Source organism: Drosophila takahashii, chromosome 2R (genome assembly GCF_030179915.1).
Source record: "Drosophila takahashii strain IR98-3 E-12201 chromosome 2R, DtakHiC1v2, whole genome shotgun sequence".
Taxonomy (NCBI): domain Eukaryota; kingdom Metazoa; phylum Arthropoda; class Insecta; order Diptera; family Drosophilidae; genus Drosophila; species Drosophila takahashii.
Window position 1 is genome coordinate 29,245,191 of NC_091679.1, and position 20,455 is coordinate 29,265,645.

The following is a 20,455-nucleotide window of genomic DNA, read 5'->3' on the forward strand; positions in this document are numbered from 1 at the left end:
TCAACAACTGTGCAGATTTCAAGTTTATTTGGCAATTTTACAAACTAAATTTATGTGAATCAAAAATACAAAAATTGGGCAAGCTTTTTTCTGGCCTTTGGCCAAGTGAGTCAAAGACACCAAAAAAGCAGCGCAAAGAAATTCATTTTGTTGGACTCTACAAAAAGGCTTTAGTTTACATCAAGGGCAGGAAAAGCAGACAAAAAGCAGAAAGCCGAAAGCAAAGCAAATAAATCATTTTCCTTTCGTTCAACTTGACCACTTGTTGTTGTCACTTAACTTTTGTTTTCCTTCCACCAGAAGCAGCAATTGTTGTATTTATGCACTCTTCTCAAGTCTTTTTCTTCATACACAATGGGCGTTGGCGCCAACTTTTATGAGATTTATGTGCGGATTTTGTAATTCAAGCCACGCGACTCACACGCGACTTTCGGTAGCCGGATAGTAGTGGGTCTCTGGACCCAGAGAAGTGAAGTAAAATAAAATAAATTAAAGTGAGAAGAGGGGAGGCAAGAAGAACGAACGGGTACGAGCCAGACAAACTGGCAGCTGGTTAGCAAAACAAACAAAATTAGCAAGGGGCAGATGAAGAGTCAGCACCGCACGACTAGACCTGCCACCACCTTATTAAGATATTCCCACTCACGGACGGACTAATTGTCTAAAACTTAGAAAATATAAAGTCCACATACAAAGATGAAGACATTTCGTTGATGACAGGTCACAGATACGACAGACAGCGCGTCATTTAGCTTATCTTTATTTGAACGGTTATAATTACTTTTAAAAGTTGGGAAGCGGGCAAGTGAGCAAAATAAAAATGTATTCGGAAAGAAAAAAAAAAAAAACGTCAACATGTTTCCGCCCGGGATCGAACCGGGGGCCTTCTGCGTGTTAGGCAGATGTGATAACCGCTACACCACGGAAACAGTTGAAGCCAGGCCAGCCAAAAGCGAAATAGTACTTTCCATGTCGACAACGTCGAAGGCAATGAGAAACGGTTGGGAATTAAGTGAAACAAAGTAGTAGTTGTTACATATTTAATTTTATTTACAATATTTAAATAGTTTCCCTTAAATGAATTTTGAAGTTATCTACAGTACCATAAACCCAACTGCTATAAATCGAGCAATATTAGATGATGCTAGGCTTTTGCTATGCATTCATACCATTTTATTCATACAAAGGTTACTATAATTTCTTCAAACTTCTTAAGTTTTATTTATTTATTTCTAAGATTCTAGTTATAGTTCTTCAAATAATATGAGCGTTAAGGAAATGCATTTGGTTTTACTTTATGTTGCCAATTTTGTATGGTTGGTTTTGTCGTACAATATGTTTTCGATTCTTTTTTTGTTAGTAAAAAATACAAATTTATATTTCAAGTAAATAAAAAAATAATAAAAAAGTACGACATGTTTCCGCCCGGGATCGAACCGGGGGCCTTCTGCGTGTTAGGCAGATGTGATAACCGCTACACCACGGAAACAGCTGAAAGCCGGGCAGCCAAACACCGAACAGTTTTGGTTCCACAAACAAATAGGGGAGGGAAAATAACCAGCTAACGTTGACAAATTTTCAATGGCAATGAAAACTAGGTGGATATTAAATGAAAAAGGCTTTTCAGATACATCATTTAATTTTATTAAATGTTATTTACGAGCAACATTTATTTTCAATAGCAAAAAAACAATAACTGAACGAAAAAGTAAATTCATCATATCTAGTTTAACATCGCTTTATAATCTTTTTTAGTCAAGCAATAGTTTAAAAAAATTTAGTTTTGATGAAACAAGCAAATAAAAAAAAGAAAAAAAAAAGAATACTCGTATCGCAGCCGGTAGGATTCGAACCTACGCTCCCAGAGGGAATCTGATTTCGAGTCAGACGCCTTAACCACTCGGCCACGACTGCTTGTGGAGCAAGCGCGTCAAAAGTGAAATATACCAACTGGCGTCGGAGCAGCAGAGCTCTCTTACTCATTTCTGGTGCGTTGGTTGGGAAATCCGGGGATGGTCTGGTGCGAAACGTTCTACTGCGGGACTGGCAAACATTGCAAGTTCTCTTTGACCACGTTTCGCAGATTAAAACGTATATATTTTCACGGTGTGCGCGTCGTCCCAGTGATCCACAACGTCAACTTTATACAACAACAATACTGTAGGTATTCAATCAGGGTAATATGATTAAACTCATTTAGGAACATGTATAAGATAAATATTGAAACCGTTACTTAATTTTTGTGTTTCTAAAAATAAACTATTTCTTTGGACCGTTTTACACATTTTTGGTAAACTAAGCAGAGGCGGATGATAAAAACTTTAATAATTTAGAACTTAAGAAAGCTTTGAACCAATTTTCTTTGAATGAATGAATGTACCTCCACATTTCATTTGAATCGGAGAAAAAGTGACAGGCTACAAATTATCATTATTTACACTTGACGTTGGTTTATTGCACTCGTTTTGTGTAACTATTCTCACTTTATTGTTGTCGCCGCCATAGTGGAGTGATCTTTTTTTTTTGTGGCTTTAAAAATCTTTCCACATGATCATCATCATTGGAACTGGCCATGTACCCCACTGACTGAGTGAGTGACTTGTTGCATTATTAAAACTGAATGAAATCATTTGCGAGCGACCTTATTGCCTGCCGCTCTTACATCTCGCACTTGAGGCGATGGGACAGCTGTCTGGGCTGCGCTCGATGGATTGGAAGATTACGTAAGATCTCTTCCGTTGCGCGATAATTGAATACTTGGGAAATTTAATTAACGCCAGCAGCATATGTGTGAAAACCATATGTATATAGAGGGTGTATGGTTCTCTGGGTCAATTGGCTTGAGCTGCTAATTGGAGTACAAAATATATATTTTGGTTTAAAATTTAAATAAATGCAATAAAACCAAATAAATATTATTGGTAACTTAAAGACAAGTTTTGGTCTTTTATAAATGTAAGTTTGTTTGGCGATTATAAAGCCTGTTATCTTGGCCAAACCTTGACTAATTATCATGCTGTTAAGCAGGGTATTTTTGCAGGGAGGTCTTCGTTATCTGCCTTGCCTTCATAACATTCCCCACATTCTATGAAATAAAGTTTATACATACAAAGATTCTCGGTTTGCCGGTTTTGGAGCCGGCACACTTTACCCATTGAAAGACATGGGTGTGTCCCGCGCCAAACAAGTGTGATGTAATTGCATAATGTCAACAACAATTGTCTGACGCTGACGCGACGGTGGCGACGACGATGGCGTCGCTGTGGCGTTGGCTGCTCCTAAATTTAATTATTGTCTTCCGTACAAAAAGGTCAGAGTGAAAAATCCAAGAGAGAGTGATATGGAGCTATTGTTTGGCATTGCCAAAGTTCATTTGGTAAAGAATGCAATTTATTTTGGTCTATTCAACGTTTTATTTGTAACATTTGGCTGTGTAGTAACTTGAAAAAAACTATTTTAAAGCAATTAAATTGCATTTTTAACGGAACAAGAAATTTTTTCGCTTCAATAATACAATTTTAGTTAATTTAACGAAACTAAACTACATTGAGCTCTTACAATGCGTGAGAAATCTTCTTTTTCTTGACTTTAATCAAACTTTTGCCACCTACGCAACTTCCAACTCCATTCGGAGGAGTCTGATTCAACCCACGCTGGAAAACTCTTTGGCTCGTTAAGTTTATTCAACGCCCACGCATACACAACTCCCCAGCTCGTCTGCATTTTTTGTTTTTGTAGTCACTTGAAAAGCATTTATTCAGCATTATTCTGTTTTATTTCAACCAAAACTGAAAACTTCTACCGACGCCCACGCACGTTGCGATGAGGTGCTGTTGGCAGCAAAGTTCAACTACCCCTCACATCACGATACTGTGTTAAGATCGAACTAAAATATGCGGCACGCGTTGCCAATACGTCATAATTAGCAAACGGGGAAGCCAACAGCAAATAAAGCCTTTGGCAATGCACTTTTGCAAAGCAATTGCTTTGTGCCTTCCTCTTTTTGTGACCATGTTTTCTTCCCTGAGCTTATAAGCCGACTACAAAAGGCACCGCCCACGAATGGGGCTATACTTTACATAGGAAAAATTTGTATAGCGAAGAAAAAAATATTTCAAATTTCAATTTTTATGACTAAAATTTAAAAAGAATTTCATTGATTTTAAAAATGTCAAAACCAAGTTGTAAATTTTAAAACAAATATGACAATCTATTTTTCTTTCCGTGTACTTGCCCCTAAGCCTTTTTTTTATTCCCTTTCCTTCTTCATTGTTCATTGCAATTTCCTCTCTAAATTGGCACATTTTGTAGAAATTTTTGCTTTTAATTGGCGGAAGAACTAAAGATGTGTGGGTGGGTGTACTTGTAAGAAATCGGGTCAGCATAATGCACATTAATTATGGTTTATGGTTGCTTCAAGTGTGTCATGTAGGAATCGAATAAAGTCGGTTCGTTTTTAGCTGTTTCGGGTTGCAATTTTGGCTGAGCCAAGACATTGTTTTTCGATCTGTTGTCTCAGCCGCGCGATTCGTTGATGACATTATTCTTTAGTGTTTATTCGCATGCTGATTGTTTACTAGAATTTGAAGGTTAATTTTCGTGGTATTAGAACGCACCACGCCTAAAGACTTAAAGAGCATTTTTTTGTTTATTTATTTCGGTTTCTCGCTCTCTCGTTTTCGGATCGAGAAGGCTAGTTCCTTCTTTTCGTTTTGATTTTCTAGGCATCAATTTTGTCTTCCCCAAAAAGCCAAATGGATCTTAAAATAGTTTTCCCCGATTTCGTTTATGCTGTCGCTTCAGCACGTGGGTATGGAAAAAATACGGATGTTCGTATGCATTTTCCCCAGAGTTTTCCCCCTTAAATTGAGAATTTATTTTGGCCAAAATTAGACATTAACTAAAGTGGAAATATGCGGCAGTCTATTCTGTCACCCCTCCCTCACTTTCTCTGCTTTCCCCCAAAAACTTTTTGACATTCACAGCGAAATCTGTCAGTCTTTCACTCTCTGAGAGGCTCTCTTACTTGGGTGGTTGCACTGCGCTCTCTTTTTCACTCTGTCTCTCTGTCTTGCTTGCCACCCCCTTTTTGGTGCTTCTGCCCTGCAGTTTTAAGGTCAGTCGAAAATTTTCCAGCTGAGCGTCAAGTTGAAGAAGAACTTTTCCTAAATAAAGAAAAAAAACCTCCCTTTCATTTAATTGCAGCATTTTAACTGAAAAACAAAAGGAAATAAATCATGACTGAAGTTGAGCAACCGCCACAGAATGGCATAGATCCCACTGCCGGCGAAGATGATGACAAAAACCAAGTACGTCCCGCGGATATTGAACAGGTAAGTGCAGCCATCGAAGCCTTAATTGGAGAAACACCCCTCACTTGCTTCCTTTTTTTTCACATTTTCACTTTCCCCTTCCCCCAGGATATGCGCGAAATGGAGCGTCGCAAGCGGGTTGAGGCCATAATGGGTTCGAAGTTGTTCCGCGAGGAGCTGGAGCGTATCGTGGACTCGGCCCGAGATGGAGGAGCTGGCGCCAGTGGGATCCTGCAGCAGCTGTCGGACATTGTCGGCGTGCCGGTATCGCGGGTGGGCAGCGTCTTTAAGAGCAGCAACTGCATGGTGCCCATCAACGACATACGCGGCGTCGAGTCCATGGGCTACGCCAAGGGCGAGAAGATACTTCGGTGCAAGCTGGCCGCCACATTCCGTCTGCTCGATCTGTACGGCTGGACCCAGGGTCTGGGGGCACAGATCACCGCCCGACTTAAGGTCGACCAGGAGTATTTCCTGGTTAACCCGTACGGCCTGCTCTACCACGAGATCACTGCCTCGGCGCTGAACAAGGTGGACATGCAGGGCCAGATTGTGGAGCAGGGCACCACTAACTTTGGCGGCAACAAGAGTCGTAAGTTGAATTATTAATTGGATATTTTATTTGTATTTTATATTAAATATATAACTGAACCCTTTTCAGACTTTATCCTCCACTCGGTGGTACACGCTGCCCGTCCAGACATTCGTTGCGCCATCTACATTGGCTGCAGTCCGGTTGTGGCCATTTCCTCGCTGAAATCCGGCCTGCTGCCGCTGACCAAGGATGCCTGTGTGCTGGGCGAGATCACTACTCACGCCTATACCGGCTTATTCGACGAGGAGGAGCGCAATCGATTGGTGCGAAGCCTTGGTCCCAACTCCAAGGTGATTCTGCTGGCCAACCACGGTGCTTTGTGCTGTGGCGAGACCATCGAGGAAGCCTTCTTTGCAGCCTGTCACATTGTGCAGGCGTGCGAGACCCAACTCAAGCTGTTGCCTGTCGGTTTGGATAACTTGGTGCTGATTCCAGAGGAGTCGCGCAAGGCCATCTACGATCAGTCGCGTCGTCCGCCTGAGGATCTGGAGAAGAAGTTTGCCGCCGTCGTGGCAGGCGAAGATGGTGCTGCCGCTGCCGAAAAGGAAGCGACCGAGGCTCCCGTGCCCAAGGTGGGAAGTCCGCCCAAGTGGCGTGTTGGCGGTGCTGAGTTTGAGGCCTTGATGCGCATGCTGGACAACGCTGGCTATCGCACTGGCTACATCTACCGTCATCCGCTGATCAAATCGGATCCTCCTAAGCCTAAGAACGATGTGGAATTACCACCAGCTGTTTCATCGTTGGGCTATCTTCTCGAGGAGGAGGAGCTTTTCCGTCAAGGGTAAGAGAAATTAACTTTAATGGTAGTGTACATTTTACTCATAAATATCTATCCCATATTAGAATCTGGAAGAAGGGAGATCTGCGCAAGGGCGGAGACCGTAGCCGGTGGCTTAACTCGCCCAACGTTTACCAGAAGGTCGAGGTTTTGGAGACCGGCACTCCGGATCCCAAGAAGATTACAAAGGTAGAGATCATTACTTTCGAAGATATGAAGCAAACCAAAACCACCAGCCTTAAGGAGATTGAGGGGAAATAGTTGAAATTGTTGGATACCGCATCCCTCAACTCTTTCCAGACATTCCACTAGCTACCCCCATATATGATTTCCATTTCGTTAGCACTCAGTTTTAGTTCCGACTTTGCTATTCAGCTGCGACTATATTCACGCATAAAATTTCTTAGATTTTAAGAAAATTAAAGTAATCTATAAACAAAACCTATATATTTATATACTTTGGAAATAGAATTTGAACAAGTGCTAAACCAAAATTAATTTACGTGCTTTGCTAGCGAGCAAACAAATACTGTGTAATGTGCATTAATCAAATAAATAAAATAAACGAAAAATACAAATTTGCATAGATGATTTTGTGCCTCTTTTAAGGATTTTGCTGCCTCAAAAACAAGTCGATAAAAACAATTTAAAACAATGCAAAGAAAGAGAAAGAAATTAGCTATACTACTAATCACTACGTAATAAATAAAACAGCATTTTATATTTCACTCAGTTATTTCATATTTAACCATATTATTTTTCATTCATCAAACTTTTCTTTGCATGTTTAATAATTTTTTTCTTTTATTCTTTTTGTGATTGTTTTCATTGTTTTTAAAGGCACAAAATCATTTATGCTTGTTATGTCAGTTATTTTATTTTTATTTGATCGTTGCAAATGCAAATGCTATCTATTCTAAAAGTATAACGTGGGATCATAATTTATGTGTATGTAAAACTTTGTAAATTAATTATATAAAAAAACAGTATGCAATGGAATGCTAAAGATCTAACATTAATTTTAAGATTCAAGTATTTGTATTAAAATAAGATTACTATATCTTTAAAAAATGATTCTACATTTTGAATGGGAATGTTTATTATTGAGATCTTCCCATTTTAATAAGAATCTTGAGTATTCAACCCACATTAAACACAAATTTCTTTCTCTTTCTTTTCTATTTGCATTGCCCCGACCCCAAACTCCACACAAAACATTATTTACGATTTAAAAAACAAAAACTTAAAGTGGGTGGCTGAGGGTTCCCCCACCCACTCAACGCCAGTGAGGATAGAAGATCCACTCCAGTTTGTGCCTGCAGGAACAAATCCAAGAGAGTTCAAGCGAGTCCAGCAACTAGTTAGTATTTTACGCGCTTAATCCCTAATAGATCTGATTACAAACTGGGAGCTTATCAAAACAGATTAAGGACAACCGCCGGGCCGATAAGATTTCCGCCGGACCACAGTCGCATATTCTGGAGGGCGTCACATGGGACGAGGCGAGCCGACTGAAGGACGCAACGGTTTCGCAGGCCGGCGACCATGTCGTCATGATGGGTGCCGCTTCCAAGGGAATCATCCAGCGTGGATTCCAACACAATGCCACGGTGTACAAGGCTCCGTATGCCAAAAATCCATTCGACAATGTCACGGACGATGAACTCAATGAATATAAGCGCACGGTGGAGCGCAAAAAGAAATCGGTGCATGGCGAATGTAAGTTGGCAGCAATCGGCTATATCGCTATATCATATTAATAATATATTTTAAAACATTTTTTAGATACCGACACAGATTTTTCGGAATCAGAAGCGGTCCTGCAGGCGGGGACAAAGAAATACCCTCAAAGTGAACCAGAGACCGGTACGTTGGCTACTTGCAAACTATTGCTAATACCAGAAACTAATATGTAACTCATATTTTAGAGCACCAGGTCATTGAGATCCAGACGCAACAAGCGCCAGTGCCCAGGCAGGCGGAAGTCGTGTTGAGCGATGGTAAGTCCATTTGTGTACTGCGATTATATTTTCTATCTTGTTTTTATCAACGATTTAAATTACTTTAATCACGCACAATCAAAAACATTTCAAGTACACATGTCCAAAAGTTGTGTCTTTTTCCCAGCCATTATGTGAACGAAATTTTTAAGTTTTACTTCTGTTTTTTGTCAAGTTCTTTTGTTATCCCTCATTGTTATCCCTTTTGATGCATTTATATTTTCGTTTTTATTTATTATTTTGGTTTGATTTGATTAATTACGTAGGTCTTGAAGATGCTATTATATTTATTACGTATTTTTAGTAGTTTTATATTTAGTTTAATTCCCTTTTAGTATTATATCCCTAGATGATTATTTGGTATTATTACTTAATTGGATTCCTAACATTTAATAACATTCTTTTATGCCATTTTCCCTTCTTTTTCGTTTATATTATTTGCTGTATTTTCGCATACTAAATTTACAAAAAACACACACACGTCGAAAACTACACACACAATTTAATTAATTAATTTAGTCAACAAAAAAATACTTGTAGCAATCGATACCCTTACAACATCTTTTTTGTAAAAACTGCAAAAATTCCTGAAGATCAATAATTTAGTTCGAATACTTAACGTTTCTTTTTGTTAAACATTCCCTTGTTACTATCATACCACAATTTTTTCCTTGATATTCATTTTTATTTGTTTATAATTGTTGTGCAATGCAATTCACCCTTATCCAATACTTCCAAGGAACCAACTGTTGTACGGCGTGCATAAAATGATTTTTAATTTCAACAACCAGCAATCCGACAGCACAACTACCAAAACAGATACAACAAAAAACATTTATTATAGTAGAAAAGCTGCAGTTGTAGTTATTCCTTGGTTTTACAAAATTATATCCTAATTTTTCTAATTCGGCCAATTGTAAATCAAAATTTACCCTTATATTATTTCACATAGGAAGAAAGTCCAAAACCAAATAAATTGGCAGGTTACTAGTTAGCATTGATTTAAAAGAAAAGTGTGTGTAGGCTCACAATAAAATAAAACAAAAATGTATAATAAACCAAAAGACCAGCAACCAACAACAAGAAGCAACCGAAGCTCTCAACAGAACACAAAATTCTACTACTACTACCACTACTACTACATACTACCTTTTCTACTACTACTTCTGCGGCTGCTGCGCTCTATAACAAAAATAAACCAAATAAATAATAAGCAGTTTAAAAAACAAACCCTTTTGAGTTGGAGGTGAGTGCAGCCCCAAAGGTTTAGTGTGTAGATAAAAAAAATACTTCAAACAAATAAATCAAGAAAATAGTTTATAGAAAAAATGTTCAGCATAACATAAACATAAACCACCTGCACACTAAACCCCATTCAACATGCCATGTCAACGTTTGCCGAATGCTCTTAGCTGAAAATCATGCGCTGTTAAATCGCAGCTTGCTGTTCATTTTCGTTGGGATTACTCCGTGATAACTATAGTTTCCTGTTTTATTTTTAACTGCAGCTGTTTTCTGTTGATTGCTTCTTTAGTTGCCTAGCCAGCGTCATTAGCCCAAAAACTAATCCCTGTCTTTACTTTTCAAGCATGCTTAATCAATACTAAACTGCAAAGCAAACTCAACACTACGTATTCCTAGTTTAAGGCACCTAATTACGTCTGTTTCACACTTGATTAGCGTTTTACTTGCGAACATCTGTCGCTGAATATGATTTTATAATTTCCTTTCTCAATACTATTTTAGCCACTCTTAGTTTTATAAACGGCGAACGCTCTCACACAGCCACAAATCGCAAGCCGCCAACTGGCCGAGGTAACGAACAAGACCCGAATAAAAGATACCCCTTAGTTGTTACGCCCTTCAATGTACTCAGGCTAAACGCCCAATGTATATAATTCCTGAAATAATACTCGTTATATTCGATGTATACTTATATCATAACTCCCCATATAATCCATTGGCCTTTGGCTGAATATTCTTTTTGGTGTATATTTAAATATAACCCCCTTTATAATCCACAAGCTCATGGTCATTTCTGTTGCACCAAAACTAAACCCTAGTTATAATTTGAGATTGATAGTAATCACCGAGGTTCATAAATTCAAATTTCATTACATTCGTCTCAAAGAAAAGGATATAGTGTTAATTTACTAACAGAATAATATAGAATCTTCAGTGGAACCATATTTAAAGTGATCTTTTCTAGGCTACTGATTTCTACAAGCTTTATAACAGGATAGGATATATTGCGTTTCAGATTTATGGATATGAAATCCATTACGTATTGCCCTTATGTATGTATGTATTTCGAGTGCCGCACTGCCCAAGATGCTGGCTCCGGACTTTTCTATAGATTGTGACAAATACTTACTGACATTTTTGGCTCTTTCATCTCCTTCGCCTTGAATATCTTCGCTTTGACTAGGAGATAATAACAATCACGATTCTCAGATAGATAAAGAGGACAAGGAGTACCAGCTGAAGGGGCGTGACAGGAACCTGTCCGCAAATAGCAGATGCCGTCGGGACCTGTTTCCATCGAAGGGCGAGGATCCTATTTCCCTGCCGGATCAGCTATATTCCTATGCCTACGCCACTGCAGTCTCTTTGGGTCAGTGTGTCCAACCGCAGGTGTGCTCCGCATTGCTTCGGGCCCTCCATTGTGAGCAATTGGGCTCCCTGGCCAGTTCTTATCGTGGGGGAGCTGGGGCCTCCAATGCCACCACCTCCAGTACATGCACTATAACCAGCGCCACGTGTTCTTCCACCGCCTCCCGTCGACCATTGCAACAGGCGAATATGATTTATCCACTGCCCTATCGCACAGGTTCCCACTTTGGATTCAACTCACCACGCCACCAGCCACGCACCGAGCACAAGCATATGCCCAAGGAGCGGGAGCAGCAGGCCATGGGATACCGGCCCATGCAGCGAGGCATCAGCTACGAGGAGATCTTCGCCACTCCGCGCTACGAACAGTTGTGCCAGGCGTGTTTCGACAAGCTGCTGCGTCTCAAGCCCGAGCTGCAGAGGATTGGAGGCGGAACGGCTGCTAGTAGCTGTGCGGATGAGCTGACCAGTGCCGGGAGCACTCCCGTGCAGGAAATGCTAATGCTGCCCGAACGCCCGAGGATCCAACGGAATGCACAGACACAGACTCAAGCCTGTTCCGCCTCCTCTTCCACTATGAATTTCCTCAGTCAGATCGAACGGTTCAACTTCTCGGAAGAGTCGACGAATGTTAGTTATTCTCCAGGACTAATCAATGGCGATAGTAGCCTAATGGGATTGGTTGTAGAGCAGGCAACATCAAGTGCTGGAGCGAGTGCGACGAGTGCAGCTCCGCAAAGGGTTTACCATGTGGAGCAGGGCGATATTACCGAAGTCTGGAGCTTTGGACGTTGGTTGGAACCCCAGGAAATGATGACGGGCGGTCAACAGCCGCTGACCGAACATCGCATCACTTTGGAGATAAAGCAGAATATTCCGAACGGCGATGATCATGTTGATCGCCAGTTAATGACACGCGAAGAGCGCCAGCGTCGGAAGTCTGAGTTCCAGGAGTTGTGGCAAGATCATGTCGAATATTTTGGGGCCAAGGAGCAGATGCAGCACGAGCAGGAGAATCGTATAAGTATGACTCCAGATGACCATGAAGCCAGGTCAGAAGGGGGTCTTGATCCACAGCTGGAGCAAGGCAAAGCTAATAGTGAACATTCTGATAATCCCCAAGAAGAAACAATGACTGAGCCAAGCGATGAGCTACCGAAAATCCTGCAAAAGTTTGAGGAAAGTCTTACAGTAGCCGGTGAAAACCTGGAAAAGTTGGTGGCGACCACCAAGAAACTACAGGTACTCGACACTGATACATCAGGCGTTACATCCAGTAGCTCGCCAGAGGAACAAGAAACCGTCGTCGATAGTGGTTCCCTATTTCGTTCGATTAGTTTGGACAATATTCCCGAAGCCGATGACACTGTGTCTTTGCAGGAACCTGATTCCGTTTTGGCCACAGACTCGAGTATCAATAATGGCACCGAAGAGGATTGCGGGTTACACAACAGTTTGGAACAGGAAGAAAAGGGTGATGACGAGAAACCGGTGTCTCCAGCTTTAACAGAGCCAGAGGAGCCCACGGAGCCTAGCGATAAAGAGAAAGGTCGTGACGACGAAAAAGATATTGACGAAAATGACCTTGAGGTGGAGACTGTGCTTCAGGATACTAATGGAGTATCTAATGTAACAGATGTCCCTTCCTTGGAGACCGACAACCAGTTTTTCACGCCTCTTGAGCGCGAGATCCTTCAGCGCATCGAGGATGAAAGACTCGACGAGAGTGAGCCCATTTTCGGGAAAATTGACCATAGTATTCGCAACAAGATGACGCCCAGGAAGCTGCAGGACTTGGTCAGCGAGGAGATCTTTCGCACTTGCACGCATGTTTACCCCAAGCCTAGCACTCCGCTTTTGAATGGTGCTCCACCAGCTGATACCACTTTAACTCCGAGTGGCTCTTCCCTGTCCGCTCATAATATAAGTGCTCCCTGCAGCTCGATGGCGCACGCTCACCTTGTTACCCGACCAACACCTCGTATGTCACGATCCTGGTCGGAGGATCAGCAAGGGCGGCAGGAGGTGGATCGAGAGGAGAGCGAGCAGGAAGAGGAGTCGCCCCTTGGGCAAATCATCTCGTCCACAACATTTGTGTGCCGAAGCAGTCCGCGCAGAAAGCGCAACTTTATTCAGGAGAACATTCGCAATGCCAGCAGACCGCGAAGCGCAGCCGGTTCGGTTAAGAAGCACAGAAGCAACAAGGTCACCACTCCAAGAGCCATATCGAGTCCATCTTCGGTGTGTGCTTTTCAGTGCGGACAGCGCGATAGTGGAGCCCGTCTTTGGGTTTCCCTGCCAACGCCTCCACGAGACAAAACCACGAATCCTGCGCGAACTTTGTACACTGTTCGCGGTAGCCTCTCCTCGCCGTTCGCCAAACGTCGCAAGCCGCCGGTCATCTTGCCACCTCTGCGTCGTCCACTTCATGGGCACAGTCGAAATCAGAATACCGACTTGAATTCGTCTACAGCATCGCTGTATCGAACTCTTTCCAGTAGCACATTCTTTGTGGCCGACGAAGAACATGGCAATTCGGATAACATTTCAACGAGCACCTTTCAGATGGAAGGAAGCCAGGAAGATAAGCAGGTGGATAACGACGAGAGTCAGGAGGAATTGCACGAGGCAGCGCACGATAAAGCGAATGCCACCAACAGCTCCATGTACTACAGCGCCAACGATAAAACGCAAGAGGAGGGGGAATCTTCGCCATCAAGCGCGGAAGCAATAGAGGAGATTTCAGGAGATATGCAATTTAAACCCAAGTACAGTCAGGAATTTATTGAAAGAACTTACTTGGCAGAGAGCTCTCATATCCCTAATAATGATAGTTCTTCGTCGTTGTATAAAGTCGAAATGGATCCAGAAAATGCGAATAATCATGTCATAAGCCACACTCAGGATACAACCGATCCGGAAACTTATAATTTCAATAGAATGGTGATAAATGAACAATTATCCCCTATTGAAATGTCTAGCCAAGATCCGGAAAAGCCCGCACGACTTACAGGTGGAGCAGAAGCCCTGCATACACAAAAAGATGTAATACCAAAAGACCATTTCGAAGAAGAGGAATTCAATGAACAACTCATTAGCGTGGTAAAGGCCAATGACGATAAGGATATGACATATAATGATGAGGAACCCACGACCTCAAAACCGGCAGTGGAAACCAGAAAATGTGCCTCCACTGAAGATGAGGATGCGGTCACCCTGGATACAGTTTGCATTGTGCATGGTCTGGAGATGTTTGTGCAGGAGGTGGTGCCCATGAGGCAGGAGAATTCAGAGGAATTCATAGAGTTTGGGGGACTATTTGAGGATGGGTTGGTAGAAGAAGATGAAGAGGTCCATGTTCCAGAAACGGTGGAAGAAGAAATAGATTAACATTTAGAGAAATGTTAAAAAAACAGAAGATTAGAAACCGCTGCTTTGTAAACTTACTTTTACATTTTTTATACTCCTTTATTATTTTAACACTGCTTGTAATGAATTTTGATTTGAGATTTTGTTTTTCAACAGTAACACTATAATCGTCTATTTATTTTCATCTTATGATTTGTAATGTAATGTGGATGGAAAAATAAAAGTTGAAATATTGGATGTATATTCTTTTAAGTTAACACAAAACTACCTACTTAAAATATATAGCAGTTTGTTATTCCTTACTAACTTTTTACGGTTAAAGGACTTTTATTTCAGTGGAAATGTATAATTTTTGTGTTTACATTATTAGATTTAAAAAAAACGAAACTTTGTAAACTTTCTATAATACTACCTAAAGAAATAAATTAGATTAAGTGTTAGCAGTAAATATCCCCTCCCGATGTTATAGAATTGTAAGCACATGTCCCCCAATGTTTTGTGTTATGTCAAGTGTGTAAATCCCGTCGGTCGTGAACGTTCTTGGATGCTTCAGCAGGTATCACAATCCCACTTAATCATATTTTTCACTACGCACAACTCCCGCACTTTTGTTTCTAGCACTTAAATTTCACTTGGCCCAAAAGTATGCGTTTCTATATTCACCTGGGCAATACGGCCTAAAAATGGGACCAGTTGAGCAGATGGTCTATGTCATACACAAGATCATCCCCGACAGCAGGCACAACTATCCACCAGTCCACGATGGCAATATGAGCATTCAGCAAAACGGAAGTGTAACTGGATTTGAAGGCAACCCGCCAGGCATTCTCAGTAGCACCCCCATTCGAAATGGGATGGCATCAGTTTCGTTGCCGGATGAGAGGAATCAGTCTGTCGCCGAATTGTCAACACCTCCCTACCGCACCATCTCCCATTTTGGCTTTAATTGTCCACTGATTACGTCGCCAACGATTCTGCTGCATCCGGAACACCGATCCATTTGGCAGACGGTGGCCGAGCAGCGCGAGAAGGTGGTCTCCTTCATCGATCTGACGACATTGAGCTTGGATAACCGCAAGCTGCTGAATGTGATGACAGCCACTCAGTCGAACCAATTCCCATCGCAATCCTTTGTCTCTGAGAAGCACATTCAGTTGGAAGTCTCGCCTCCGAAGCGGAAGCAGAGGGTCTACAGCAGCGGCACCACCAGCAGTGTCTTGGATGACAGTCTAGATGAGCTGGACTCCATGATGAGCGGCCTGGCCATCGGTACGCCTCACAGGCGGGAACATGATAGCGGTCTCTACCGCAGCTACACCTTTCTACCCATAAATCATGGTCTTCCCGAGGGCACTGATGCCAATAATAGGGAGCAGGCGGATCGGGAGCGACCTGAGGCCGATCAGGAGGAAGACAGTGGCCTGGTGGATTCGTCCGGCAGACGCCCACGGCTGGCCACCACCAGCAATGATTCGTCCACCCAGGAGGCCGAGGCCTATTCCCAGGGCAAACACGTTAAGCTAACGTTGAGCAGCACACCAACACCCACGACGACCACGCAATCGCCGGCGGTCATCGAGATCCTGATCAACGTGTCGCTGCGTAATGCCGAGTGCGTCCAAACGGTTCACACGCACGAGCAGGAGTTCCGGGCCAAGCTGGAAAGGGTGATCGACGAGGAGATCAACTATATATCGCAGCAGCTCGCATACAAGCACCGTCAGGCGGAGTTGCTCCAGCAGCGGGCTCCCCTGGCCACTCCCTCTTCCACGACTATGCCTCCGCCGCCGCCACCGCCCTCAGCATCGTCCTCGGTTCAGCGCAGTAACTCGGCGCCGGAGCTGTGCCACACCTATAGCTATGTGGCCGTGGGAATGGCCAAGCCAGGTGAAGCCTCGCCACAATTGCCGGCGGAGGGTGAGCCTCTAAATGACATCTTAAGCAGTCTGCAAAGGGAACTCGAGCGTCTGCTGAATAGCGTAGTGAGAGCGCACATGCTTCACAACCAGGCAATTATTCACGAGTGCCGGGCTCGCATCTCGCAGTTGGCCGAGGGTCTGGCCACCTCTTAATTCCATATTCAGATTTTTATAAATAACTACATCTTCACTTTTGTTAAAATGTTTGTTTATAATTTGACAACAGTGAAAAGATTGTAAAATAGCGGTTAGGTTTAATGATGGAATTTGTGAATCTAACTACTGCATTTTTACGTGCTTTTTCTCTTAATTAAAATGTTAAGAAAGTAACAAAAGCAAATTATGGAAATGCAAAAGATAACTGTTTAAAAAACAATCTAAACCAACCATTGTACATTTAAATACTCTGTGAAATTGTTAAGTTTAATTTTTGTCGAATCTTGATTTTTTGTTTAATATTTTTATAATTTAAATTTAATAAAACACGTTTTCATTAAAAAACTGCAATCCATAAGTTAAGATTTCATACACACGCACATCATTAAAAGATAGATAAGTTTACTTAGTGTCCAGGTAACATGATTTCATTTTTTAACTATGTTTGTGTTTTGTTTTGTGCATGTCTGCTTGCTTACTAATATTAGTTGCTAATACTGCTGCATGTCCTTGTGTTTGATTTCCCAACCCCGAACTCCATGTATGTACTAATACACGTCACCACCCAAAACATTTAATACATTTCATGTTTTAGTTAGATTCTTATTTGTGCGTGTCCATAAGGTGAAAGTATTTACGAAATTAATATCGAATATTATGTGTGCGTCCACTGAGTTACATTTGTAGGAAACCCAATAACTCTTTCGCAGATGTATCACTTACTAAATAATCTTTTTACCATTTTATAATAGGTGAAAACGTACAAAATGGCGATCATTCGGAGGCACACTTGAGCACCTTCTCCCAGAGCAGTAAAGAGGTAAGTACATCTGATCAGATTCAGGATCAGCGATCACATCTCGAACTCACAATCAGTAGGTTGACTCCAAACGTTAAATCGTTTAAAGCCACCTTCAGATCATCATGCGTTATGCTAACCTCATTTGATTTACTAACCGAAGCGCAACCGATATTCTCACTGCAAATTTCTATTACGGTTCCAGGATGTCTCCACGGACGGATCCCCCAAGAAAGACAAGAAGAAGAAGAAGGGCCTGCGCACACCGTCGTTTTTGAAAAAGAAGAAGGAGAAGAAGAAGGCCGAGGCCTAAGCTGAGAGGCGGGATCAGTAGGAGTAGCAATCTTGACACCCTCCCACCATCAGTGGGAACCGAGGAAACTAACGACAATGAAACCACGAAAACAAAATGGAAACTGTAGCCAGATCAGCAAAAGAAGCATTATATAAGAGAGAGAGGCCTAACTAAGCAACAAATGAGCAGCTAAAATCGATAAAGATGCATCTAAGAGGATACTCCGAAGGCATCCCCTCCCCCAATTCGCATTCACAGCTTATATCTATTATAATATAATTCTAATTTTTAATTTATACGATGTCCACGGCACCCAAACAGCAACGCAATCCAACACAATTTGTATGATAACGAAAGGGAGATTCGCAGATTTAAACGCAATATCCGGCACGCCACTTTGTTCTATACAAGTAACTTGCAAAAATCTTCTAGATGTATTAGTCTTTAAACAAAAACTACGTAAACACATTACATAGTAAAACAAATGAACAGAAGAAAAGGGTCGAAACTCCCAGGTAGCTCTGAAACAAGCAAAGATTTGTTTAAAACAAAGGCAACTTTTGCCTTTTGATACTTGATACATACAAGCGTGGTACATGCTTATGTACACATAATACTTAAATGCAATATTTTTTATAAATGCAATAAAATCGATGACAACAACCACAATTTGATATTCTTGGCATGTGTGTGTTTTGTCAAATCGCTTTTTATGTTTTGTGTTCTTTTGTTTTAATTTTAATTCCGGGCAGCCACACTTTGCACACAAACGAATGAATAAATATGTATACATGCAGCAATTGTATTAGTTTTTTATATAAATAATTATATATTTTTATGTACGTAAAACTGTTTATACATACATATACATATATATATTTATAAAAACCAATAAATTATGAAGAAACCGAAAATCCAAAAATACACACGCATTAAATCATGCGATTAATCTGAGGAAAGCAGAAACACAATTACAGAGAAGAAAGGGGAATTTCCCGTAAAATATCTCCAAGATTCAAATTTCAGCATTTCTTTTGTAAGTAGATGTGCTTGAGTTTAAATCACTCACCCAAAATATATTTGAAAATATCGATAATGAGTACTGCAACTAACTATATACGACTGCCATAGCATGTAAAACCTTAAGGCACAACTTAATCGCATTTAAATTTCAAATTAACTGCATTAAACTTTCAACCCCGATCCTTAAAGCCAGATAAATCGAATGTTTCTGCTTTTCCCACTCAAAACCCACCCATTCACACACAAATCCACTCTATATACAACATAATACATGCATTGCTGAGCCTTAGACAAAAAACAGCAAATTAAACACACACGATAATTATAAAAATATAATTAACTGATTATTTGCGCAACGACAGAAGCTTATTTCTAGCAACTTTTTTGCGTCAGAAGCGAAAAAGTCTGTATAATTTTGTCCTTAGATTAACCTTAGAAATTTGTCAATATTCTCACTCTGTGCAAATAAAAAGTACTTTTGAAGAAATCAAACGAAATACCGGAAAGTTATTTCTTAAAATTCGTTTAGAGTGTAAGAAATTGCATAAATATATATATTTAAATTCGTATTATACAAACAAAGTAACACGACACACACGAAGGAGCAAACGTATATAAATAAAAACTTGAAAATTGTACAAAATTCAAAAGTATTTCGAAGTGTTATTATTTTAATTGGGTTTTTTAACGGCCAATTTTGTATATAAAAAATAACTATAACTACAACTTATAATCCGTATTTAAAACAGGGGCAACCAACAAATTTTCAATTCTTTTAAAACAAAATATTCGGTATCGAAAAACCTTTATTAGAAATGGTTCAAAACCTTCTTAAAAAACTTTCGTTAATGCGAGGCCCTACTGTTGTTTACGAATGTTTTTCAGCGAAGTGGCAACTCTGATCAGCTGTGTTATCGTTTCTTTGTTGTGTTTATATGTTGTGACTCAGTGCGAAACTGTGATAAAACCTCAGAATTGAAACAAAATTTAGTCTGTCGCCAAAATTACAAGTGTCAAGATGGCTTTGGTTTCCGATGAAGAGTGGGTGGAGTACAAGGTAAGGGTCCCTATATCAGTAGACTACGACGCAATATCCCTGAAATACATGTAATCCTCAGTCCAAATTCGACAAGAGCTACGAAGCGGAGGAGGATCAGATGCGTCGCGAACTGTATGCAAAGTCCAAGGCCCGGATTGATGAACACAACCAGAAATTTGAGAAGGGCGAAGTGACTTGGAAAATGGGAATCAACCACTTGGCTGACCTCACCCCCGAAGAATTCGCCCAGCGCTGTGGCAAAAAGCCGCCAAATTGAATGCCAGAATCTCAGCTTAATCTCATTTTAAATAGTGATTTTTTAAAGACAGCAATCTCTCTGTATTTATAATAATATGCATTTGTATTTTTGAATGTTTTTGGTTCACCCACCCCCAAAATAAACAATAAATCAGCTGTTTTGTGTACTAATCGAAGATTTCGGCTCTTTTGTGTTCTGGTCTCTTTGGCAGGGCAAAAACAGTTCATTGCGTTGTAGTTCAATGAACTGGGTTTTATTTTTTATACAAAATATGCAAATAAATACGTATTACTGGGGT

The 20,455-nt window shown here is 40.9% G+C and overlaps 2 protein-coding genes and 3 non-coding genes across 13 annotated transcripts in view; 2 read left to right on the forward strand and 3 right to left on the reverse strand.

The window, feature by feature from the left end:
- Window positions 1-19,512, forward strand: part of hts (adducin 1-like protein hts) — a 29,115-nt gene extending 9,603 nt beyond the window's left edge. For 3 of the 9 annotated variants that reach the window (XM_070212518.1, XM_070212519.1, XM_070212520.1), the window contains exons 4-12: window positions 5,206-5,333; window positions 5,421-5,904; window positions 5,974-6,688; window positions 6,751-6,874; window positions 7,935-8,045; window positions 8,110-8,404; window positions 8,471-8,551; window positions 8,614-8,685; window positions 11,114-14,703. In XM_070212518.1, the coding sequence (XP_070068619.1) occupies window positions 5,238-5,333; window positions 5,421-5,904; window positions 5,974-6,688; window positions 6,751-6,874; window positions 7,935-8,045; window positions 8,110-8,404; window positions 8,471-8,551; window positions 8,614-8,685; window positions 11,114-14,688 (5,553 nt within the window). In that variant the 5' untranslated portion in view covers window positions 5,206-5,237 and the 3' untranslated portion in view covers window positions 14,689-14,703. Of the gene's footprint in view, window positions 1-5,205; window positions 5,334-5,420; window positions 5,905-5,973; window positions 6,689-6,750; window positions 6,875-7,934; window positions 8,046-8,109; window positions 8,405-8,470; window positions 8,552-8,613; window positions 8,686-9,424; window positions 9,472-10,431; window positions 10,501-11,113; window positions 14,704-15,285; window positions 17,088-17,494; window positions 17,563-17,739 lie in introns of those variants that run through there. The other 6 variants (XM_070212523.1, XM_070212522.1, XM_070212525.1 and 3 more) reach the window with 6 other exon arrangements.
- TRNAV-AAC (transfer RNA valine (anticodon AAC)) lies at window positions 857-929 on the reverse strand. Its single transcript has one exon. It is a non-coding gene; the product is annotated as a tRNA-Val (tRNA).
- Window positions 1,417-1,489, reverse strand: TRNAV-AAC (transfer RNA valine (anticodon AAC)). Its single transcript has one exon. It is a non-coding gene; the product is annotated as a tRNA-Val (tRNA).
- On the reverse strand, window positions 1,833-1,914 carry TRNAS-CGA (transfer RNA serine (anticodon CGA)). Its single transcript has one exon. It is a non-coding gene; the product is annotated as a tRNA-Ser (tRNA).
- A 245-nt stretch (window positions 19,513-19,757) lies between the features above and the next one.
- On the forward strand, window positions 19,758-20,332 carry cer (crammer). The gene is made up of 2 exons (XM_017145507.3): window positions 19,758-19,916; window positions 19,978-20,332. Exons 1-2 carry the CDS (start codon window positions 19,878-19,880, stop codon window positions 20,173-20,175), a joined length of 237 nt encoding a protein of 78 aa, XP_017000996.1. The 5' UTR covers window positions 19,758-19,877; the 3' UTR covers window positions 20,176-20,332.
- The last annotated feature ends 123 nt before the right edge of the window (window positions 20,333-20,455 follow it).

Coding starts and splice junctions, on each gene's coding strand:
- cer (XM_017145507.3), top strand. CDS start 19,878: ATGGCTTTGGTTTCCGATGAAGAGTGGGTGGAGTACAAG. Junction 19,917..19,977: donor AAGAGTGGGTGGAGTACAAG/GTAAGGGTCCCT, acceptor TGTAATCCTCAG/TCCAAATTCGACAAGAGCTA.